This window comes from Aedes aegypti, chromosome 2 (genome assembly GCF_002204515.2).
Source record: "Aedes aegypti strain LVP_AGWG chromosome 2, AaegL5.0 Primary Assembly, whole genome shotgun sequence".
NCBI lineage: Eukaryota > Metazoa > Arthropoda > Insecta > Diptera > Culicidae > Aedes > Aedes aegypti.
The window spans coordinates 95,724,288-95,743,623 of NC_035108.1; the positions used below are offsets into that span (position 1 = coordinate 95,724,288).

At 39.2% G+C, this 19,336-nt stretch overlaps 2 protein-coding genes across 5 annotated transcripts in view; one reads left to right on the forward strand and one right to left on the reverse strand.

Moving 5' to 3' along the window:
- The window catches only part of LOC5578537 (basic-leucine zipper transcription factor A), a 121,318-nt gene extending 106,651 nt beyond the window's left edge, over window positions 1–14,667 (forward strand). For all 4 annotated transcript variants that reach the window (XM_021841579.1, XM_021841580.1, XM_001663878.2 and 1 more), the window contains 3 exons: window positions 1,268–1,340; window positions 1,407–2,609; window positions 14,308–14,667. In XM_021841579.1, the coding sequence (XP_021697271.1) occupies window positions 1,268–1,340; window positions 1,407–2,609; window positions 14,308–14,448 (1,417 nt within the window). In that variant the 3' untranslated portion in view covers window positions 14,449–14,667. The remainder of the gene's footprint in view (window positions 1–1,267; window positions 1,341–1,406; window positions 2,610–14,307) is intronic.
- Window positions 14,668–14,710: 43 nt separating this feature from the next.
- LOC5578538 (NADH dehydrogenase [ubiquinone] iron-sulfur protein 4, mitochondrial) lies at window positions 14,711–16,297 on the reverse strand. The gene is made up of 4 exons (XM_001663879.2): window positions 16,136–16,297; window positions 15,866–16,019; window positions 15,081–15,256; window positions 14,711–15,016 (listed from the first exon to the last, which is right to left on the reverse strand). The coding sequence occupies exons 1-4, from the start codon at window positions 16,180–16,182 to the stop codon at window positions 14,836–14,838; spliced, it is 558 nt and encodes a 185-aa protein (XP_001663929.2). The 5' UTR covers window positions 16,183–16,297; the 3' UTR covers window positions 14,711–14,835.
- Between the last annotated feature and the right edge of the window lie 3,039 nt (window positions 16,298–19,336).

A 19,336-nucleotide genomic window follows, 5' to 3' on the forward strand; every position in this document is an offset into this window, starting at 1 on the left:
ACGAAAACTTTCAATGGCTGAATCGGGAATCAAACCCACCTATGACACGATGCGCTTAATTACCTGACGACACTAACCGCACGGCCACAAGTCCCACAATAATGCAAACATGGCAAATATAGTTTGAAAATGTCATTAATATTTTTGTTATAAAATTCATGAAGGTTTAACAAATGAGAAAAACCTGTTCCAGCTTAAATATTATCGTTTAACTGTTAAAAATTTTAAAAATATAGTCTTTTCCAATTCATATTTTTGGGCATTTTTTGATGAATAACCAAGTCAAAAAAAAAATTATATTCATTTGTTTATTCATAGTTTGGAAATAAGTAAATTTGCTTCAAAAGAATGTAAAAAGATTTTAAATCGGTTAAATATTCATGAAGTTATGGTTAATGATTTTTTTTTTATTAAAAAGAGAAAACATTTGAAGAAAACTACTTTTAACTAGGTAGGTTTAGTTTTGATTAGACAAATTTAGTATTCTACAAATTTTTTTATAAATTTAATTTTGAAAAGAATGATGTAAAAAGCTTGAAAATCGGTTGGAAAATAACAAAGTTACGAAGACTTTACTGAAGGTCATATTACATAACTTGAAAATTCATTTAAAATTCATTTACATATCGTGTGGCAGGTACGATGATACTCTATGCCCAGGGAAGTCTAGGAAATTTCTTTTACGAAAAGATCCTGGACCGACCGGAAATCGAACCCAGACACCTTCAGCATGGCTTTGCTTTGTAGCCCCGGACTCTAACCACTCGGCTAAGGAAGGCCCCCAAAATCATCACTCTTTGTTCTACTTTTGCTTTTTTTTGGTTGGTGAATGGTTTCGCTACTTATTGACAAATAAGAATGAGGTTAAATTTTGCAAAATTTATTTTGAAAATTCAAAATTGGCGTTTGCAAGATAACTTTAATTGTTTTTTATTAGAATCTTGACAAATTTTTCATCATTTAGGCGAGAGCAAGTCAGAATTAGCTAATTCAATTTCCAAATTGAAACCCAACTTTTATTCGTCAATATTATGCTAGAGGGATTGTCTCCCCGGTACTGACACGATACATCATTGTTCGTTTGATGACCACGGTTATAGACTCCACAACCATCTACCTTTATCAAGGCTTTGGACCTGTAGCTTTGGTTCTCAACAGATTCAGGATCCTTTGAAAATGCTACTACAGTGAGCCGTTATACGTTAGCGGCGGTGTAAAACACTACCCTTACTAATATCGAAAAATATTTTTCATTTTTTCTGCACAGTCGCCTAGAGCAACAATTGAAAACCATGCAACTCGAAGAAGAATTGGAAAGGGAAAAAATGCGATCGGAGAAGGTTAGTATCAACCTTTTTCACACCCATTTTCTTATCTCTATAGCTTTATGCTCCATTCAAAAACAGATTCGCATTGCCAACGAACAGAACCACATCCGCCGCCTGCAGCTGCTGTCCAAGCTGGAAAATGACCACAAAGTCTTCAACCCGTACGACGACCAAAGAAAAACCCTCTCCGAGAACGGCAAAGAGGTCTACCGGGACCCAGCGCAGCAGAAACCAGAAAAGGAGAAGGTCTACCGCTACTTTAGCAATTCTGCTCAAAACGAAAAACCTTCCAGCTTTGCATCGCCCAGTCTCTCTTCGGAGATGGACTACGACTCTTCCAGTGAATCCATGGGCTACGACCGTTACCAGTACTGCAAAAACTGTCGCGCCGACATCGATCGATCTTTTCTTCCGAAAAACGAACGCCACCAGCATCATCATCATCGGCATCACCATCACCACCATGACACTCCGACCGCGAAGGCGCCCCAAAAAAACGGCAACGACCTCTGCGTCAGTTGCCACAAACGAATTGACCAACTGTGCGCCAACTGCAATCGCGTGATGAAGCGATCTTCCAAGCGAACTCTTTGCACAATTTGCTACCAAGCGCTGGAAAACAGCCGCCTTCAGAAAGCTGCCCAAACGGAACTGAAACGGCAACGAGCCAAGCTACTCCGCTCGATGGAACGACTGGACGATGAAGACCTAGAACGACCTGCCCCACCCGAATCTCCACCACCGAATCCGTACAAAATCATCGACATTCAGTACCACGAAAGCGAAAACGATCACGACCTCGCCGTCCTCAATCCGGTGATCGTACGCAACAACTACAAGAAACCGTACTCGCTAAACATCGACAAGGACTCGCTCTTCCATCCCAGCAATAAAACCCCCGATCCAAAAGTGTCGGTCAACATCCGAAACGGGGAAGTATTCGTCGACAACAAACTCAACGGAACGCCCAAGCTGCATCAACCGGCGAAAGCCCGCGACGAGGACACCGACGATCTGACCGACGAAATGGACGACCGGATATCCAAGTACGTGGAGCACTACAACACGCTGTGGATGAAGCGGGGCACCCGCAAGAACAATCTCATCTCGCAGAAGAACGCCAACCTGATGATGGCTAGCACGAAGGAGAATAGTCCTTCTGCAATGCTAGGGGGCAAGTTGGGACCGCTTCCTACGCTTTCACCGCCCAAAGTGTACGTTAGCGATCGAGCGGACAATTTGAAGAGCGAAGCAATGAAGACCACCGAGAAGAAATGGGATGTGAGTATGACAATGATTTAGAACTAACAACGGTGTAATGTTTTTGGTCTTGTTTTATTAGTTTGAGTTTTTTTAAATGTTCTTCCATAAATTGATATCTTCTCTCTCACTGACTAGTTACAGCATTAGAGAAAGGCAGAATTAATTTTCTAACTCAGGTATTAATACTTAACTGTTTACCGACTTTTTATATAGAAAACTACTCAAATTTATTCATAGGATGATCAACTCTTCTCAAAGTGCCCATTAGAGTGGTTCAAAAAATTGGGGTGGGTAATGTCTGTTACATTACCGCGGGGTTGACGCCGAACTACTATGGACATAACTTCGATCAATTCTGGGTCAGACTCTAACAACAGTGCGGTTGCTTTTTGTAGATGATAGATGTTTGATGAAAGATGATAGGTGCTGCGATTGTGAGTTTTCAATTACGTTATGGTTTTAAGGGAGATCTTTCATTTGGTTTGGCCAACCAAGAGCGTTGGCATGAAATATTTTAAACCCTAAAACTTTTTGCTGGCTTAACGGAATTCCTTAATTAACACCTCAATCAAAAGACAAGGCATAAAAGGCTCATGTCGTTTACTTACAGAATTCTACATACCTGTCCAAATAATTTAATAACTGTTTTAAAAGAGGAATGTTGATTTCAATCAAATCTATAAATAGAGGTGCTAGAGATAAGTTGACTTCATTTGCCTTCACTCTCCGCTTGGATCGCATCTCAGCAGGCAGCAGATCGGCTTGCTCTGACCGGGCGTGCTTCTCAGGCACAGACAAACGGGGGGTATTTCGATAGCGAAATACCCCCCGTTTGTCTCGCTGCTCTCAAATCAAACTGACGAGCGAGCGAGAGATAATGCCGTCCGAAGCCATAGCCATCACCGCTGCCGCCGTCAAGAAGAAGAAGAAGAAGAAGAGGAAGATGGTTGTGGCCGCCATCGCAGTCCTAAACTGAGACTGTGGCTGGAGAAAGGAAGAGAAAAAGAAGGCAGTTCCTAAGCAAAACCCCACCATGTTTCAAAGACCGCCGTGATGAAGAAGACCCCGAAGAAGCCGCTAACGCAAACCTCATCGGGCGAGGAGGATTTCAACCAGTGCGTCGTCAAAATGTGTCTGTGTTACTCGAATTCAACAATTCAATCGGCAAACAAAGGTGTATTAAAGAGTTATTTGTGTAATATTTCCTAATGTGTAAATTACATACTTGCTATAATCTCTTAATTCATCTCGAAGCATCATATAATATCTGATTTATTACGAATAATCGACGATAATTTGAGGATGTTTCCGAGGACGCTGCTGTAGTGCCGTCGGGATGTAATAACAGCACAATGTTCATCTTGTACATCCCTTGCCAAGACATCAATTTCATATACACTACCCACCATAAGTACGGAATCGCATCATTTAGTATTGCAACACCCCAGTTGAATATTGCAGTTTAGCCCGAAAAGTTTAGCATCACCCGTAAACTATAACACTAATAACGCAATATCTTTGAAACCTTACTTTCTAGAAAGCTGCGGTCTTCAACAAAGTTGTTCAGAAGCCTCAACTTTGTCGAAGATGCCACCTTTCTAAGTGGTCAAGATCCAGAGATCTGCTAAACAAATGGTGCATGCTCACTACCGTCACCTGGTGGCAAAATTAATAATTAACTTACTCGATCAATGATAGCCCTTGAGCTACTAAACAACTTTGCCGAAGCCGCCATTCTTCTAAATAATCAGGCTCCTGGGATATTCGCAAAACCAAGGGTGTTGCACAAAGTACAACGCGCGACAACCGAAAGGTTAATTACGTTTACTTAGATTTTGACGGTATTTTTCGCTTTGCCCTTCAAATGTGTGGTTTTCCAGTAGCAGTTTATGACAGGTTCACTTGTCTTTTGGGAGCTCGCAATCTAATCACATTGCTTTAAAGCTTCTGACCAACTTTGCTGAAGACACAAGTGGTCCTAAGTGGTCAGGTTTATGAGCTAGAGCCTGCTAGAATATGATCAAATTACATGCACACTAGCGCCACGTAGCGGCAAAATGGCGCAATAAAAATTTCAGCTGATGAACGCCGTAAGGCTTCTGAACAATTTTGCTGCAGACCGCAGATTTCTAGAAAGTATGGTTTCCAAGATATTGCGTCATTAGTGCAATAGTTTACGGGTGATGCTAAACTTTTTGGGGGTGCTGCAATATTCAACTGAGGTGTTGCAATACTAGATGATGCGATTCCATACTTATGGTGGGTAGTGTAGCTTATTTCCTATTTAGCCTATATCTTCGCTTGCTGATCTGGGAAATAGGCTATATGACAACCACAGGGATTAAGTCGAAATCTGGAAACGTAGCTCAATCTTGAGCGATTCCACATACCCGAAGATTGGCAGCTTTTCGGATCAGCCGATCCATGAGCCTTCTTGTAGTGGTGCCCAACGGGATTGTGCCTTGACTGTACCGATGCTGCGATCATCACGAGGAGCTCTTACTAGCTCGAAAGTTTGAATGATATGAACCGAATCAATCGAAAGTAGTATTTTTTACACAATTTGAATACTAGACGATGTTCCTCCCTTCCGTATTCTTGCCTTCTTCTGATCGACCAATCTGGGACATAAGGTATATGAAGTTGATGTCTTGTTTATGGATTTACATATCTTTCGGATGGACAATAAAACATTCTTTCAATAGTTTACAATAAATAAAAAAACACGAACGTTTTTCTTCGAGCAAATTTTAAATATTTCTAATCAATGTGCGTAAAAGTTATGGAAATCGGAATTCGAAACCCAATACAAGCGTTAATATGAAAGCTCTGCTTTATATAATACAGTGGGATTCCGTTTTTGGCATGCTCCGATTTTGGCACCCCCCGATTTTGGCAACAAAATGGATCCGTTTTTGGCAACATTTTTCAATACCATTAAAATTTGTATTTTTTTGTCAATATTATCGTGTCTGTTGCTTTAGTCATTTGAATAGCATGTCATCTCCACACCAATTACATTCCAGAGCTCCATTTTCGTTGATATTTTCCCAAATCTCACCAACTACTAAGGATTCGGGTACGCGCTTATTTACTTCAGAATGCTCATTGGTTGTACATTGACAACGTTTCATGAGACCAATAATCTCCACCAGTATCTCAACTAAAGACCAATCTTTTTTCTTAGGCATTCATATCGAGTGACCAGCCCACTTGAGTCTGCCAGTAGGTGATACAATAAAAAACACTTTTCTTCAGATTTGGAACAGCTTGTTTGAACAAAGCACCAGCACCGACAGCAAACAAAAAATCTATGACTCACACAGAGTTACAATCATAAATCTTGTCTCATCTTCTTGGCCCTTTGTCTTTATTATTATGCATTTACATACATTGCGCATGTAATAAAAACCGCAATAATAGATACAAATATGTACAGCAAAATGTTGTTTTTTAATAAATTTCATTAAATAACATGACAAATACGAGTACGGTTAAAACTACAATTTATTCTCAATAATATCATTGAAGCGTGCGATAACTACGGTGGTATTGGTGTGTATATTGATCTTTCTGCGTCAACTATTAAAAGCTACGTTCCCTCTTTTCTAAAGGCTCTGTAAGGCGTAAGATTTGTTAAGAGACGATCCAGAATTCTGTACAAGATTGTTAATCAAGGATACGGGCCTCAACAACATCAAAATGTTCCTTACGAGCTGAGTCTATGAGTTTCCTAACTGTACCCTGGAGAATCGTTAAGGAATTCTTGGTTCTTGTGGGACTTTTCAGAAATTTAATCGAAATCATGAGGATATCTGCAGATTCCAAGTGGATCCCAAATCTGGTAATTCCTAATAAACTCTAGGGCGTCCTGTAAATTTTAAGCGGGATAATGTGAATTTCTAGTAGAATTTCCAAAATTTATGTTAAAAGCTTGGGAGTTGAAAACGTTCCCAGAGGAATTTGAGGTGCGCTAGTGGTAGCCTAATTATAATAAACTTTAAATGTTTTTTATCGGAGACTTGAGAATTTTCAGCAACATCGCAGCGGAATTCCAAGATATTTACTCCTAGCAAAATCCTTACCAAGTTCCTGAGAACTCTATGCGAGATCCTAACGATGCTTGGCAAGATGCTTTAGAGCTCAAGGGTTTTTTATTTCTGTAGATCCCTTATGAGAACCTGAAGATTCCTTTAAGGTTCTTGAGGTTCCATAACAGAATCCTGTAAATTTCAGTTGATTTCATAAGGTATGTGTCAAACATAAATCAAGCTCAATTTAAAATTGTTTAAAATAAAAACTAAATTCTACAAAATTACGAGTCACGTTTATGCATCATCTCATATTTATATTTGTACTTTTGATTTCAGTCAACCATTCATCATAAAATGCTTGACTTTATCAGAAACCGCCCAAATTTTTCAAATTTTACGTTAAAGTCCAAAAGTTAAACTAATTTTAAATGTTCATAGAATTAGAAAAAAAGCTAATGTAACTTTGCAATACCCAGCGCTTTTGATTCATAAATACGTCTCTATAAGAAAACAAATTTTTTTTTTCGTTTTCTCTCATAGTTTTAAGAAAATTCCCAGTTCTTGAATAAAGGTCACTTACGCGATTATTGGTTTTACAAGGCCCTCTTATACAAAAATTATACTTAAAGCTTCTAAAAAATAATTGAAGACATTGAGGCGTAAAAACGCCACCAGAAAAACGTTTGCCAGATTTAACATTACGGGGCTATAGATTCATAGCATAGTATAATCCTTCGAAAAAAATGCTTCGAAGTGAAACTTTTCGAAGTCTCAATGCCTTATGATATCATAAAAATGATGTATTAACATTGTAATGATGTTTTCAAAACCAATAGTTGAAAAATAAAATTTAAAATATGGGTTCCGATTTTGGCACGGTTCCGTTTTTGGCAACTGAAAATTTCAACTCTGTTGCCAAAAACGGAATCCCACTGTATGACATTTTTAATGGATTTCTTCATTGAAACTAACATGTAAACAAATTTTAGAACAATAGATGCTTATTACAATTGGTCAAGAATCAGTTTAGTGAACAGTAAGGTACAGTGGGGGAAGTGTATCAGTGGGGTAAGTGGATCATTCGTCAATATTAAGCATAAATTCTTGAATATGTTGAATGTTTTCGCACCATTGCTCCATTTTAGGTTATATTCTTACGCCCACACTGATACTATTGCAAATATGATACTACACATGCACTAACACAAGCAAACTTGTTAGCGGTAAAAATCAATTAATTTGAAAATTGTTTTCCATCAATCAAAAATCCATTGTATCTCTGTCTAAAATCGAATACTATTAGTTTTTTCGACACATGGTGAGCATTTCAGTTCTAATTGAATGAATCTCAATGAAAAATATGTGATTTTTTAAAGTAAATACAGATATATTGTACATGGTACACTTACCCCTACTGTTTAATGGGGTGGGGTAAGTGGATCAAGTATTATCAATATTTATTGGTAGACTACTTACGAGATTTTTAATAAATTTTAATATCCGCAAATGTTGTTTTCCTTAACTTTATTCAATCCTAGCTTGAATTTGTCAAATTGACCATAGAAAATTTAAATCAATCCACCTAAAAGTTTTTTATAACCTTTCTGATATAAAAAATATATAAAAGAATAATAATTTCAAAATTCTCACGAAACTTTTCATGGTTTATCTAAGCTGAGTTGCGAAAGAGCAAAATATACTAGTATGCCAACAGAAAGCATATAATCGTACCTTATTTGACCATATAAATTGCTTTAGACAGATGATACAAATATATTCATAAATAGAATAAAAGGATTTCAGTTTTTTATTCAAAAGTTAATGTAACTGATATTTCTAAACTACGAATGTTTTTCGAAAACATCGTTAGGAATAATCCTACAATACTTCTGTATAACTTATGTGTATAAATGGATGAATTTTCTTCAAATTATTCTATTTACAATGTTTTTTTTTTGTTTGAATTAAAGTGAAGTATTGTATACATATTTTTCATTATATTTTGATTAAATTAAAATACTTTTTAATTTTAAAGTATTAAAATGTAACATTACTAGCACCAATAACAAGAACGAGAGTAATATCATTCTTACTATACATAATTACTCCACATTTGTTTTGAAAACAGATTTTTTTTATTGGTGATCCACTTACCCCACCATGGTGGGGCAAGTGGGTCATTTGGCGCAAATTTTGAAGTCCCTCATACTCAATACATAACAATCAGAAAAATCTAAATAAATGACGATTTGAAGTATATTAGTCCCTCATTTGTTATCCACAGAAAAAAGTTTGAAATACATTATTCACGTTAGCTGTATATAATAATGAAGTCGACTATTGATTTTTCTGTATCCACTTACCCCACGGTACCTTATATAAAATCTGTTGCAATTTCAATATTTTTCCCAATTTCCGTACTCGAGAATATGGGAAGTGTTCCCCCCATTATATGATAAATCAACGATGCTGTTAGAAATGCCATACAATGCTGAGTACTATGATGTTATTTCGGTCTGACGGCGCTGCAGCGGCGTCCACGAATAAATTCTCAAATTTCATGAGATTATGTGGTATAAATTATGTGAACCAAATTAGGTTTTGTACAATACCGCTAGATTAAGATCATGATAGATTAATCAGGAAATATTATTCAATAAACCCTTGCAACAACGTTTGTTGACCCTGAAAAGGGCCGATTGAGATTGTATGCTGTCACAGATGAATAGCACTACGGGATGTTAACAGTTGGTTGCCATGGTTAAACAGGGAAACCCCAACGAAGGTGTATATTGTCGAAATTTCCGATTGTCACCGGTAGTGGTCGTGGGGTAGTGGTGCTCGGGATGGATTGTCCGCCATGACTGGTCCTGGCCGGAAATAATCATGGGGAGAAACTCGACCTTTTGCTGCAGCAATTTCATAAACAACTGTTTCGTAAAGCAGAAATTTTCCGAAGAAAATTCCGCTAAAAGTGAACTATTTCTCTCTCTTATTGATTGGAATATTTATCGATAACTCTTTGTCAACTAAAATCATTCTGAACATTTTTATGTACCATCGCCAAACCAAACCAATTCATTGGATTCATCAAGTAAATTAAAATGTATCGTAAGGAGAGGCAGGTGGTGTATATTCCGTTGGCGTTACTTTCCAACAGGTCGTACCTTTGGTGCTGAATAGAAATCTGTCCACTGAATGATTTGCAGTTGTTGAATGGTAGGCTCTCGCTTCTTTGCTCTATCGTTCCTTTCGCTACTCGCACACTACTGTGGCTTCCACGCGCTCTTCCTTGCTGCTCCGAATGATCCGTTCGTTACGCCGTTCGATTTGCGAATGAGCTGGGAGCCAGTGTTGCCACATTTTTTTCGAATCTCATCTGTGTTTTGAGTTGAAAAAATCTTTTTTATCTGTAGCCGACCTACAAAAATCTTGGTAAAAATCTGTGTTGCACAAAAATTTAAAATTTCAACTTTTTAGATCAAAAAGAACATTTGCTAACTATGTTGGGTTCTTGGCATGTCAACAATTTTAAATTTGAACTTACTCTACTAAAAGTGAGAAACAGATGCACAATTGTTTCGAAATATTTGAAATACTTACGAATTTTAGAAAAATAAACAGAGTAATGGCATTTCTTTCCACATCCATGTCCTAAACTCGTGTTATATCCTAAAATCTTCAAAATCTTTTTGAACTCAAAATTCTGTGATCTGGGATCACAGATATCTGTAGGCAAGAACAAGAAAAAATCTGTGTAATTAGAGATAAATCTGTGTATGTGGCATCACTGCTGGGAGCAGAACAACCACTGGTTTTATTTCCTCCAGCTCCGTTCACCGATGGCGAGTGGTGGGGTTCTCGCTTGGCTATTTCGTCACTCCGTTCGCTTCTCTCATGTGATTGGTTATTGCTTTCGCGCTTTTTTCGTTGATTGTGTGATTCGTCGCTGTCTGAACGTATCGTCCGTTTTAGCGTTCGATTACTGAATGGCCTACGCTCAGAATTGCCATCGGTTTTATACTTGACAATATGTTGAAAGCGCACCACCTGTTCATCGTTATGTGTTATTTATCTCTTTTGAAAGTGAACCAAGTATACGAGGTGGAATCATGAGGCGGAAAATCATAGGGAGAAGACAGTACTGAAACTTGATTGTGCCAATTCTATGCGTGATATTATTCAAGAACTAACATTGTGTTCAAAATTCATTTATTAATTTATTTTTCTTCAACATTAGCTTTTCTTTACATATATGTGAAAAAGTTGGGGCCTTCCTTAGTCGAGTGGTTAGAGTCTGTGGCTACAAAGCAAAGCAATGCTGAAGGTGTCTGGATTCGATTCCCGGTCGGTCCAGGATCTTTTCATAATGGAAATATCTTTGACTTCCCTGGGCATAGAGTATCATCGTACCTGCCACACGATATACGCATGCAAAAATGGTCATTGGCATAGTAAGCTCTCAGTTAATAACTGTGGAAGTGCTCATAAGAACACTAAGCTGAGAAGCAGGCTCTGTCCCAGTGGGGACGTAACGCCAGAAAGAAGAAGATAGAGAAGAAAGACGTAGTTCTACGTCAAAATCGTTTTAGCTCCACACCGCTCATTCGATTCAAGATCAAATTCTGAGTGTCCTCTCAAAGTTTGAGCTCATTCGGATGAAAATTGAGACTGCACAAGCCCTTCAAAGTTTATATGGGATTTACTATTACAAAAAACAAGCAAATCATTCAATCGATCATAGTGTTTGCCCATGTGGTCTTGGGCATTAGAGCTACATTGATAATGTAAGATACATTCATCAGCTACAACTTTGCTGAAGACCGTTCAAATCGGACGTTTCAGTAATAATTAGTGACACTGTCCATCCATCCGGGAAAAGCGGGAAAACCCGGAAACAATAAACGTCCGGGATAAACAAGGGAAGGGGCCCAGATAGCCGTAACGGTGAACGCGCAGCTATTCAGCAAGACCAAGCTGAGGGTCGTGGGTTCAAATCCCACCGGTCGAGGATCTTTTAGGGTTGGAAATTTTCTCGACTTCCCAGGTCATAGAGCATGCAAAAATGGTCATTGGCATAGTGAGCTCTCAGTTAATAACTGTGGAAGTGCTCATAAGAACAATAAGCTAAGAAGCAGGCTCTGTCCCAGTGGGGACGTAACGCCAGAAAGAAGAAACACGGGAAATATCTGGAAAACCAATTTTCGAGGGATTTCTTGAAGAATTTCAGAAGGATTTCCGGTATAATCCCAACGAAAGTTTTAGACGTATCTCAAAGGGATTTTTGAAAAAAAAAATTGAAAAAATTCTGGAAATATACGAAAGAGTCAAAGTGAAATGTCTGGAAGCATCTCAGAAAAATTTCTAGAACAATCCTAGTAGTAGAAGAATCTCAAGAGGATTTTCGGAATAATAATCAAACATAATCTGAAGAATTCCATAAGGATTTCTGGGAGAATCCTCGAAAGATATTCCGAAGAATTTCAACCGTTTGACCTACAAAAGAGAAGCGGATCCGAGAATCAACAGGTACTCCTATGCAGATTGGGCTGCGAGCAGTGCGGATCGGAAGTCCATAACTGGATTCGTTGGAAGTGCTCATAAGAAAACTAAGCTGAGAAGCAGGCTCTGTCCCAGTGGGGACGTAACGCCAGAAAGAAGAAAAAGGGAGATTTTCAGCCCACCTGTCAAAGATAAGCATTTAGGACGGAATTGAAAGGTAAAAGGTACTCCAATCTTCTTTTTAGTTTCTCAATTTCATGGAGTTGCAAACGTCGACAGACAGTAGCACTTTCGACATGTGAAGCCGAGTGCATGGCACTCTCGGCAGCCGTGAAGATCAATTGCATAATCAAAGCACTATTGCAGTTGCTAAAAACGGTGGGTACTACCCAAAAATAAAGCATATTGACATTGTTCATTCGGGATGCTGTGCAGCGTGGTGATGTAAACATCGTTAATATCAGTACCAATAAACAACTTGCCGACTGCTTGACGAAGCCGCTCCCGAAACCGAAGAACTTCAGCTAGCTGCTATGGGAATCCGAAGTCAGTAGTTTGAGGAGAAGTATTGAAGACTTGCAGACTGGAATAAGATTTTATAAAATAAACTTCAATTTAGTACCGTCCACACACGAGACAAGACGTGTTTTCTTATCCTCTGCCCAATATATTCCTTGTTTGTTTTGGTGGGGTTAAACGTGGCGCGCTACGAACTTTTAAATCCAGGAAAAAATGTTTATTCAAATTATTAGAGTTTTTAAGAAGGAACCGATCCAAGACGAAATGAATTTATTTCTAGAATTTCTAGAGAGACTCATGGTATTTCTTTGGTAAAATTCTTGGAAGTTTACCACTCACAAACTGATACGAATAGAAAAAAAAGAATCCCTAAATGTTCTTGTATAAATCATTTAATTAGTCGAAGTAATCTCTGCAAAACTTTTGAAAACATTTCATAAAATTGTTTCTTGGCTCTTTGCAGCAAAACATCAGACAAAAATCATTAGGGATTCCTGAAAGTTATAGGCCAGGTTTTAGGTAGTGCACTATTGGAGGAGTATCTACGTACTCCTAGTAGTAAATCGAAAAACTTTCATCAAGAATGTTTGGAATTTTCGCATGGAGGAATTTATCGGAAAACTCCTAAAGGTTTTGCATTTCATTATAAGCTGTCGGCCAGAAAGTAGACTTCGGTTAATGTTACGATCGCATACTGTTTCAGCATTTTCAACAGGAAATATTTAAACCCGTATACAATCCCGTGCAAAAGTTTAGTTTCACCCCCTCGAAAACATGCAAATGTGTTTTGTCCATATCTCAGTGATTACACGTCCGACTTAAATTTCCTCAGCATTGGATTGAACCAACTTTCAAATCAATGTGTCATTAGAATCGTAATCTTAAATTCTCACGAAATTTTGGGGAAAAATCTGCTTTTGAAATTAATGTAACAGTCATTCTAGTCATCGTGGAAAAGTTTGGGTTCGCCCTTTAGTATAGTGCAAAAGTTTGAGATCACCTGAGCGCATTTTCGTCAATATGTGCCATTTTTCAACCGATTTATATAGTTCATAGAGATTTCACAGAATCTTCGTGTTTTTTGTTCAGGTGAACTCAAACTATTGCACGATGACTTGAATGACTATTTCATTGATTTTGAATAGTTTTCAGATTTTTCCACCAAATTTTCGTGAGTGCTCTTCAAAGAGTATCGTAATCTTGATTCTAATGACACATTGATTTAAAATTTTGGTGAATCCAATGCTGAGGAAATAAGCCATGTTTTTTCAGTGTGTTTTGAAAAATGTCACATCTTTAAGTAAAAATTTAGTATAAAGAATACAAAAAATGTTTTTGCAAAATACTCAAGAAAAAAGATTTTTTTTTCTGACCTCACGTCGCAACTGAAACATAGCCTTTTTCTCATTACAAAACGCTTTGACGAGAACGTTTCGATTAATTTCTTTCACAGCTAAATTTTCTGTAATTGAAAAATTGTTTGGTAAGTGTAATTGGCAATATTCAAATCAAACTTCAGTCTGCTTAGCATGCCCCGTTATAGTTTCCATTGGCACCGCCGAGGGTTTCTGTTCAGTTTTCAGCATCAACTTGTAAAAAGCCGTTTAAATTTATATGAAATGTCCTAGAACCGTAGATAATTGCGCTTCAAATCCTTTCAGATACCCGCCGTGCAGCGCACAATGGTAACTCCCCGATCGCCGCGGGTCCTAACCCAGCTGGGCGCCATCCGCAAGCAACTGCAACTGGAGCAACTGAAATTGGATCAAACTTATCGCCATCATCAGCAGGACAATGATTAGCGTTGCAACAAGCGAATCTCGCCTCCAGAAAAGAACTATATCCAATTTGTGCCTTTTCACTAAGAACAGAAACCGTCCCAGCCTCCATTTTTATTAACAAAACTATCATAACTGTTAGGCAATATCTGTAGACTGTACAACAGTAAGTTATCTTTTTAGACTTTTGTTACTAAGAAACTGAACAGTGCTAGAGAATAAAGTTATCGTTAGAGTCGTTAATCTAAGTTCAAAAGGAAAATTTCTTTCGAAAGAAAGCTGTTGCTTTAACCTTTTCAATTTGTATTGTTCACGAATCAATTCGTACAAATTTTATCCTGATTCGTTATATACACACGATAAACTAACGCACAACGTTGAAATTCTCTCATCTAACTCTCCAAGAGGAACTTACTTGGTCGATACGCGGGTGCGCTTGTTCCACGCAAAGTTGACACCGTAGTTCTTGACGCGATGCTTCTTGACCACCTCCGGATTGTCGACAAACCATCTCCACCCGTTCCGTTCGCAGTGATTGATGGCTTCCTCGGCCGATCCGAATTCCACGTGCATGTTCGATAGGGGATCGCCGCTGAAATCGTTAAAAAAAAAATGAATTGAATAATTGCCTTCAATCGGGTGGCATTGAAGCTTACGTCGACGACCATCCCATCAGGGGGTTCTCCCAGCGTTCGCGGTTATCGAACTCAATGCTCCAGTGGTGCAGATTATCCGTTCCGCTCTGCATGGCATTCTTGGCCGGCATGAAGATACGCACGCGACGTTCCTTAACATGCTCCTCCGGGACGCCGGAAATCGGACTTAGATCCACCTGAAATCCGTTAAACAGTTAATAGCAGTATGACTACAAAAAGTTCCTATTTTCAATGGAAGGTCTCTTAAGTCACTATTTCACCCAAAATTAGATATAAAGTCACTTTTTCCCTAATTTGCTTGCAGTGAATCGTGGTGTAAAATTCTAGAGGCTCCAGAGAAACCTTCAGAAGTTCTCACGCGAATATGTTCCAATGGAAAAACCTTAGGTATTCTTCCAGTGATTTCTCCAATGGTTTCTTCTGTATTACAGTCAAGGACTGCTTCAGGGATCGTTACAAAGATTCCTCTATCAATTCTCTTAAACATTACTCCAACGATTTCTCAACGGATACTTAGAGGAATTTCCCCATAATTTGTTTCAGGAATTCCTAGAGACTTTCAACGTTAATACCTTCAGTAGTTTGTACAGAAATTGCTCTGAAAGTTTTCCCAAGGTCTAGGATTTCGTTTTAGAAATTTTCCCACTGAATTGCTAGTCTAGGCGATGTACCAAAGATCTCTTCGAAGTGATTCCAAGAAAATCTACAATAAAATTCTTTTGACGACTGCTCCTAAAGTTCATACGCTGATTTTTTATGATAGCAACATTCCTATCGAATCTTACCTTGGTGGGAACGGCAATGGTACTGGCCAGTTTTTCCCGCTCGCGACGCTCAACCTCGTCGGCAATGACCAAGTTGGCATCGATGATGGGGGCTTCCTTCTGCTGCCGGGGATCCTTCAGCGCAATCGACGAAGTGGAAAACGATGCCTTCGTCCTGCAATAACACAACACCTTCGATTACACAACCATTCGAGCCGCAAGCCAAACCATCGATTTAATCCATAAAATCGCATCAATTTCCTAGGTTAGAAACCGGAATTCACAACCTACCATTGCGTGGCCGCTGCACGGGACAACGATCGGAGAATTACACTCATTTTACTGCGGAAAACCGTCGGAATAAATCCGAATTAAATATGTGCTGCTGCTTCTGGCCGAATCAGATGGAAAACTCGGATTCCGTCCGCGACGGGAGAAACGTCAAAATATCAATCGCAGAAAGCACGTACACTGTAAATTTGAAAATTAGGTCTAAAATTTAGTACATCACAACTGCCGTTAACGCCAAGGTATATCTTTGGGGAGGTACTTCAATGTGTCATTACCGGGTATCCCCGTTGCTTTGATCACTTATAAGGGTTTGTTCACAAATTTCATAACGCTAAAAATAGCTATTTTTGACACCCACCCACCCCCTCGTAACGCATTTGGTATGAATATTTTTCAGATTTTGTATGAGCTGTAACATCTTAAGGATACCCACCCACCCCCTATAGCGTTATGAAATTTGTGAATGAGCCCTAATCTGAACACTTTAAAGCTCAAGAATCCACCATCAATCATCAGGAATCAGTAGGAATAAAAAAACAGTTTTTTTTGTTCAAATTTCTGTCAATCCTCATGAAAATCAATCCACAGAGAAACAGACGTAACACTTAGAACAAATCGCGATCAAAATCATAGTCGCGAAAACATGTACGCCCGCGACATGACGCTGTAGGTGGCCGATGGACCAACAGGTGGCGGTAGTGTGTAAACGTCAAATACGAACAAAAACGACGCGAGCGCTGCGGGTGGTCGATATATTCGAATCGAACGTTCAAAAGTTAGTCGATGGACAGCAGTGAGAGTGTGACGTCTGTTTGTCTGTGGGCAATCCTTATGCGTCGGCGAAGCACCAAATTAGAATGCCGACGCCGAACTTCGCCAAAGTTTTGAATGCCGAACTTCTAATTGTCACTCGAATTGTCAATATTTGGTAGTTGGCCGACGGGCCACTCGTGGTGCTCGCATCGCTTTTGTTCGAGATTGACCTTTGCTCACTATCGCCACCTAGTTTGCGGTTGGCCAAATGAAGCATTTTCAACATTGGGCGTAAAGGTTCACGTGACCAGGGGGTGGGAAACTCGGCTCATCTAAAATTGTGCCGATTTGTGCCGACTGTGCCGAAAAGAGCGACCGTTTCGATATGTCATATTTGTCTGGTTGCACTGTAATAACTGGCAACTCTGTTTGATCTATGGCAGATTGTTTTTTTTTTTTATTTTCAAAATCATCGATTGAACGAATTCGACTAAATAGCATAAAATCTAAGGTTTTTGATTGACGGAGGCCGCTATTTTGATTTCTGGTAAGTTTTAAGTAAAAATGTGCCTTTGCCTTCAACACACTTAAATTATTTCACCGACCTCAGTAAAACTTTTCGCCGAGAACTCAACAGCTGAGAATTCGGTAATTTTCAACGCTGAATTTAAGTACTTATTTTACCGAGATTTCGGCAATCCGAATTTTTTGCCGAGATCTCGGCAAACGTTACCGAGTTTCGGTAATCGTGTACCGAGATTTCTGTAAAAATTTTACCGAGAATCGTCAAATTATTACCGAGATATCAGCTGTTGGGTTCTCGGCGAAACCGTTTAAGTGTGAATAACACATTAATATAAGTTTGCAGTCCAGTGGCAAAGAAATCGCGCGGATTATGATCGTAGATTTGAATGCCAAGCATTGCGTTAAGGATCCGATGAATGATAGTGGATTTGCAAAATAGTTTCCAAATTGTAGTGGGTGGCCATGATCGTGAAAATGCGGGCTTCGAGGTCCATCTACAGTGTGTTCGTTGTACTGCTAGAAGTGTTAGGGTTTATTCACAAATTTCATAACGCCAAAAATGATCATTTTCGACAACCACCCCCCCCCCCTGCGACATTTTTTGTATGAACATTATATAAATTTTGTATGATCTGTAACAACACGAGGACACCAACCCACCCTCTTTAGCGTTTTGAAATTTGTGAATGGGCCCTTAGGATCAGACAATGGTAAGTCTTTCGGATTATCCTCCGGCAGAGAAACTGGAATGACTCAAACTCCTCTTCCGCATATAACCAGTACATTCTCAAAAAATCAAGGACAACACGTACACCCTGATCAGCGGAGCGCACTGCTTCCGGCGATTGAACGGAACGCACATAATCGGGTGCAGTTTCAAACTAAGCGGTTCCGTGGGCGTTCTGAGTCGGACATTGATTTTGTGGTGCGAAAGCATCCTGCCCCTCCGTACGGTCCGAATCTGAAGCCGCACCTGTTCACGCGGGAATACAGCAACTGCGTAACCAAAGAGGTCTTCAATATTCCACTGTAGATCTGGTCAATAAAACAATGTTACGGAGTTTGTGCAGTTTAGCCAGGAATAGCGCTGTCCGAATCAATGAAGCAGATTTTTCAGAGAGGAAGAAGATACGTGTGATGTGGAGCGACCCGAAGGCAGTTGGACTCCTTGGGGGACGAGGCTGTTGGAGTTGCTAGATGATTTCCCCTTTCCGATCTACTACGTGGCTGATCCGGATGAGATGGTCAAGCTGTACGACTGCTTCGAGCTCAGAATCTCCGATCGTAAATTTGGATGCCCACCAGAGCGCTAAAGATTCTAAAGATCTGACGAAACAGTGGAGTTTCACGAAAGGGAAAGCTGCTGCTCAAAAATGGCGACTCATCTTAAGCCCCATATGGTACGGGCCCATTCACAAATTTCATAACGCTGGAGGGAGTGGGTCATTCTGATGTTACAGATCATACAAAACCTCTAGATTATTTATACAAATAGCATTACGAGAGGGTGGATGAGGGTCAAAAATGATCAAATTCGCATTTTCTGCGTTATAAAGTTTATGAATAAACCCTAGATGAGAAGTTCTTGTGGAAATTCTGGACATTGTTGAGAACTAATCTGGCACGGTCATTATTATGAGTTGCGACCACACTAACTAATCAACAATGCACTGAAGGACGACTCTTCGGGAACGTAATATTTAGGTATTGCCGGCTTCTAAGAGTGGTGGAGAGGGAATAAAATGTATTGTAATAAAATGTATATTTTTATTATTGCGGCTTTTGCACCCATTTAGACTCACCCCAAATTTCTTAGAATCACCGTCGAATCTCGTATACAATTTCGCAGTGCAAATGTATACAAGCAAGGTCTGTCATAAGATAGGTTGTTTCATCTTTTTGACAGTTGGCCAGTTGGCCTAC

Excerpts from the sequence above, each read along its gene's own strand:
- LOC5578538 (XM_001663879.2), bottom strand. The coding sequence starts at position 16,182 with ATGAGTGTAATTCTCCGATCGTTGTCCCGTGCAGCGGCCACGCAATG. Across the intron at positions 15,257-15,865 it reads CCATTGCCGTTCCCACCAAG|GTGGATCTAAGTCCGATTTC; the intron begins GTAAGATTCGAT and ends AACGGATTTCAG. Across the intron at positions 15,017-15,080 it reads CTGATGGGATGGTCGTCGAC|CGGCGATCCCCTATCGAACA; the intron begins GTAAGCTTCAAT and ends TAACGATTTCAG.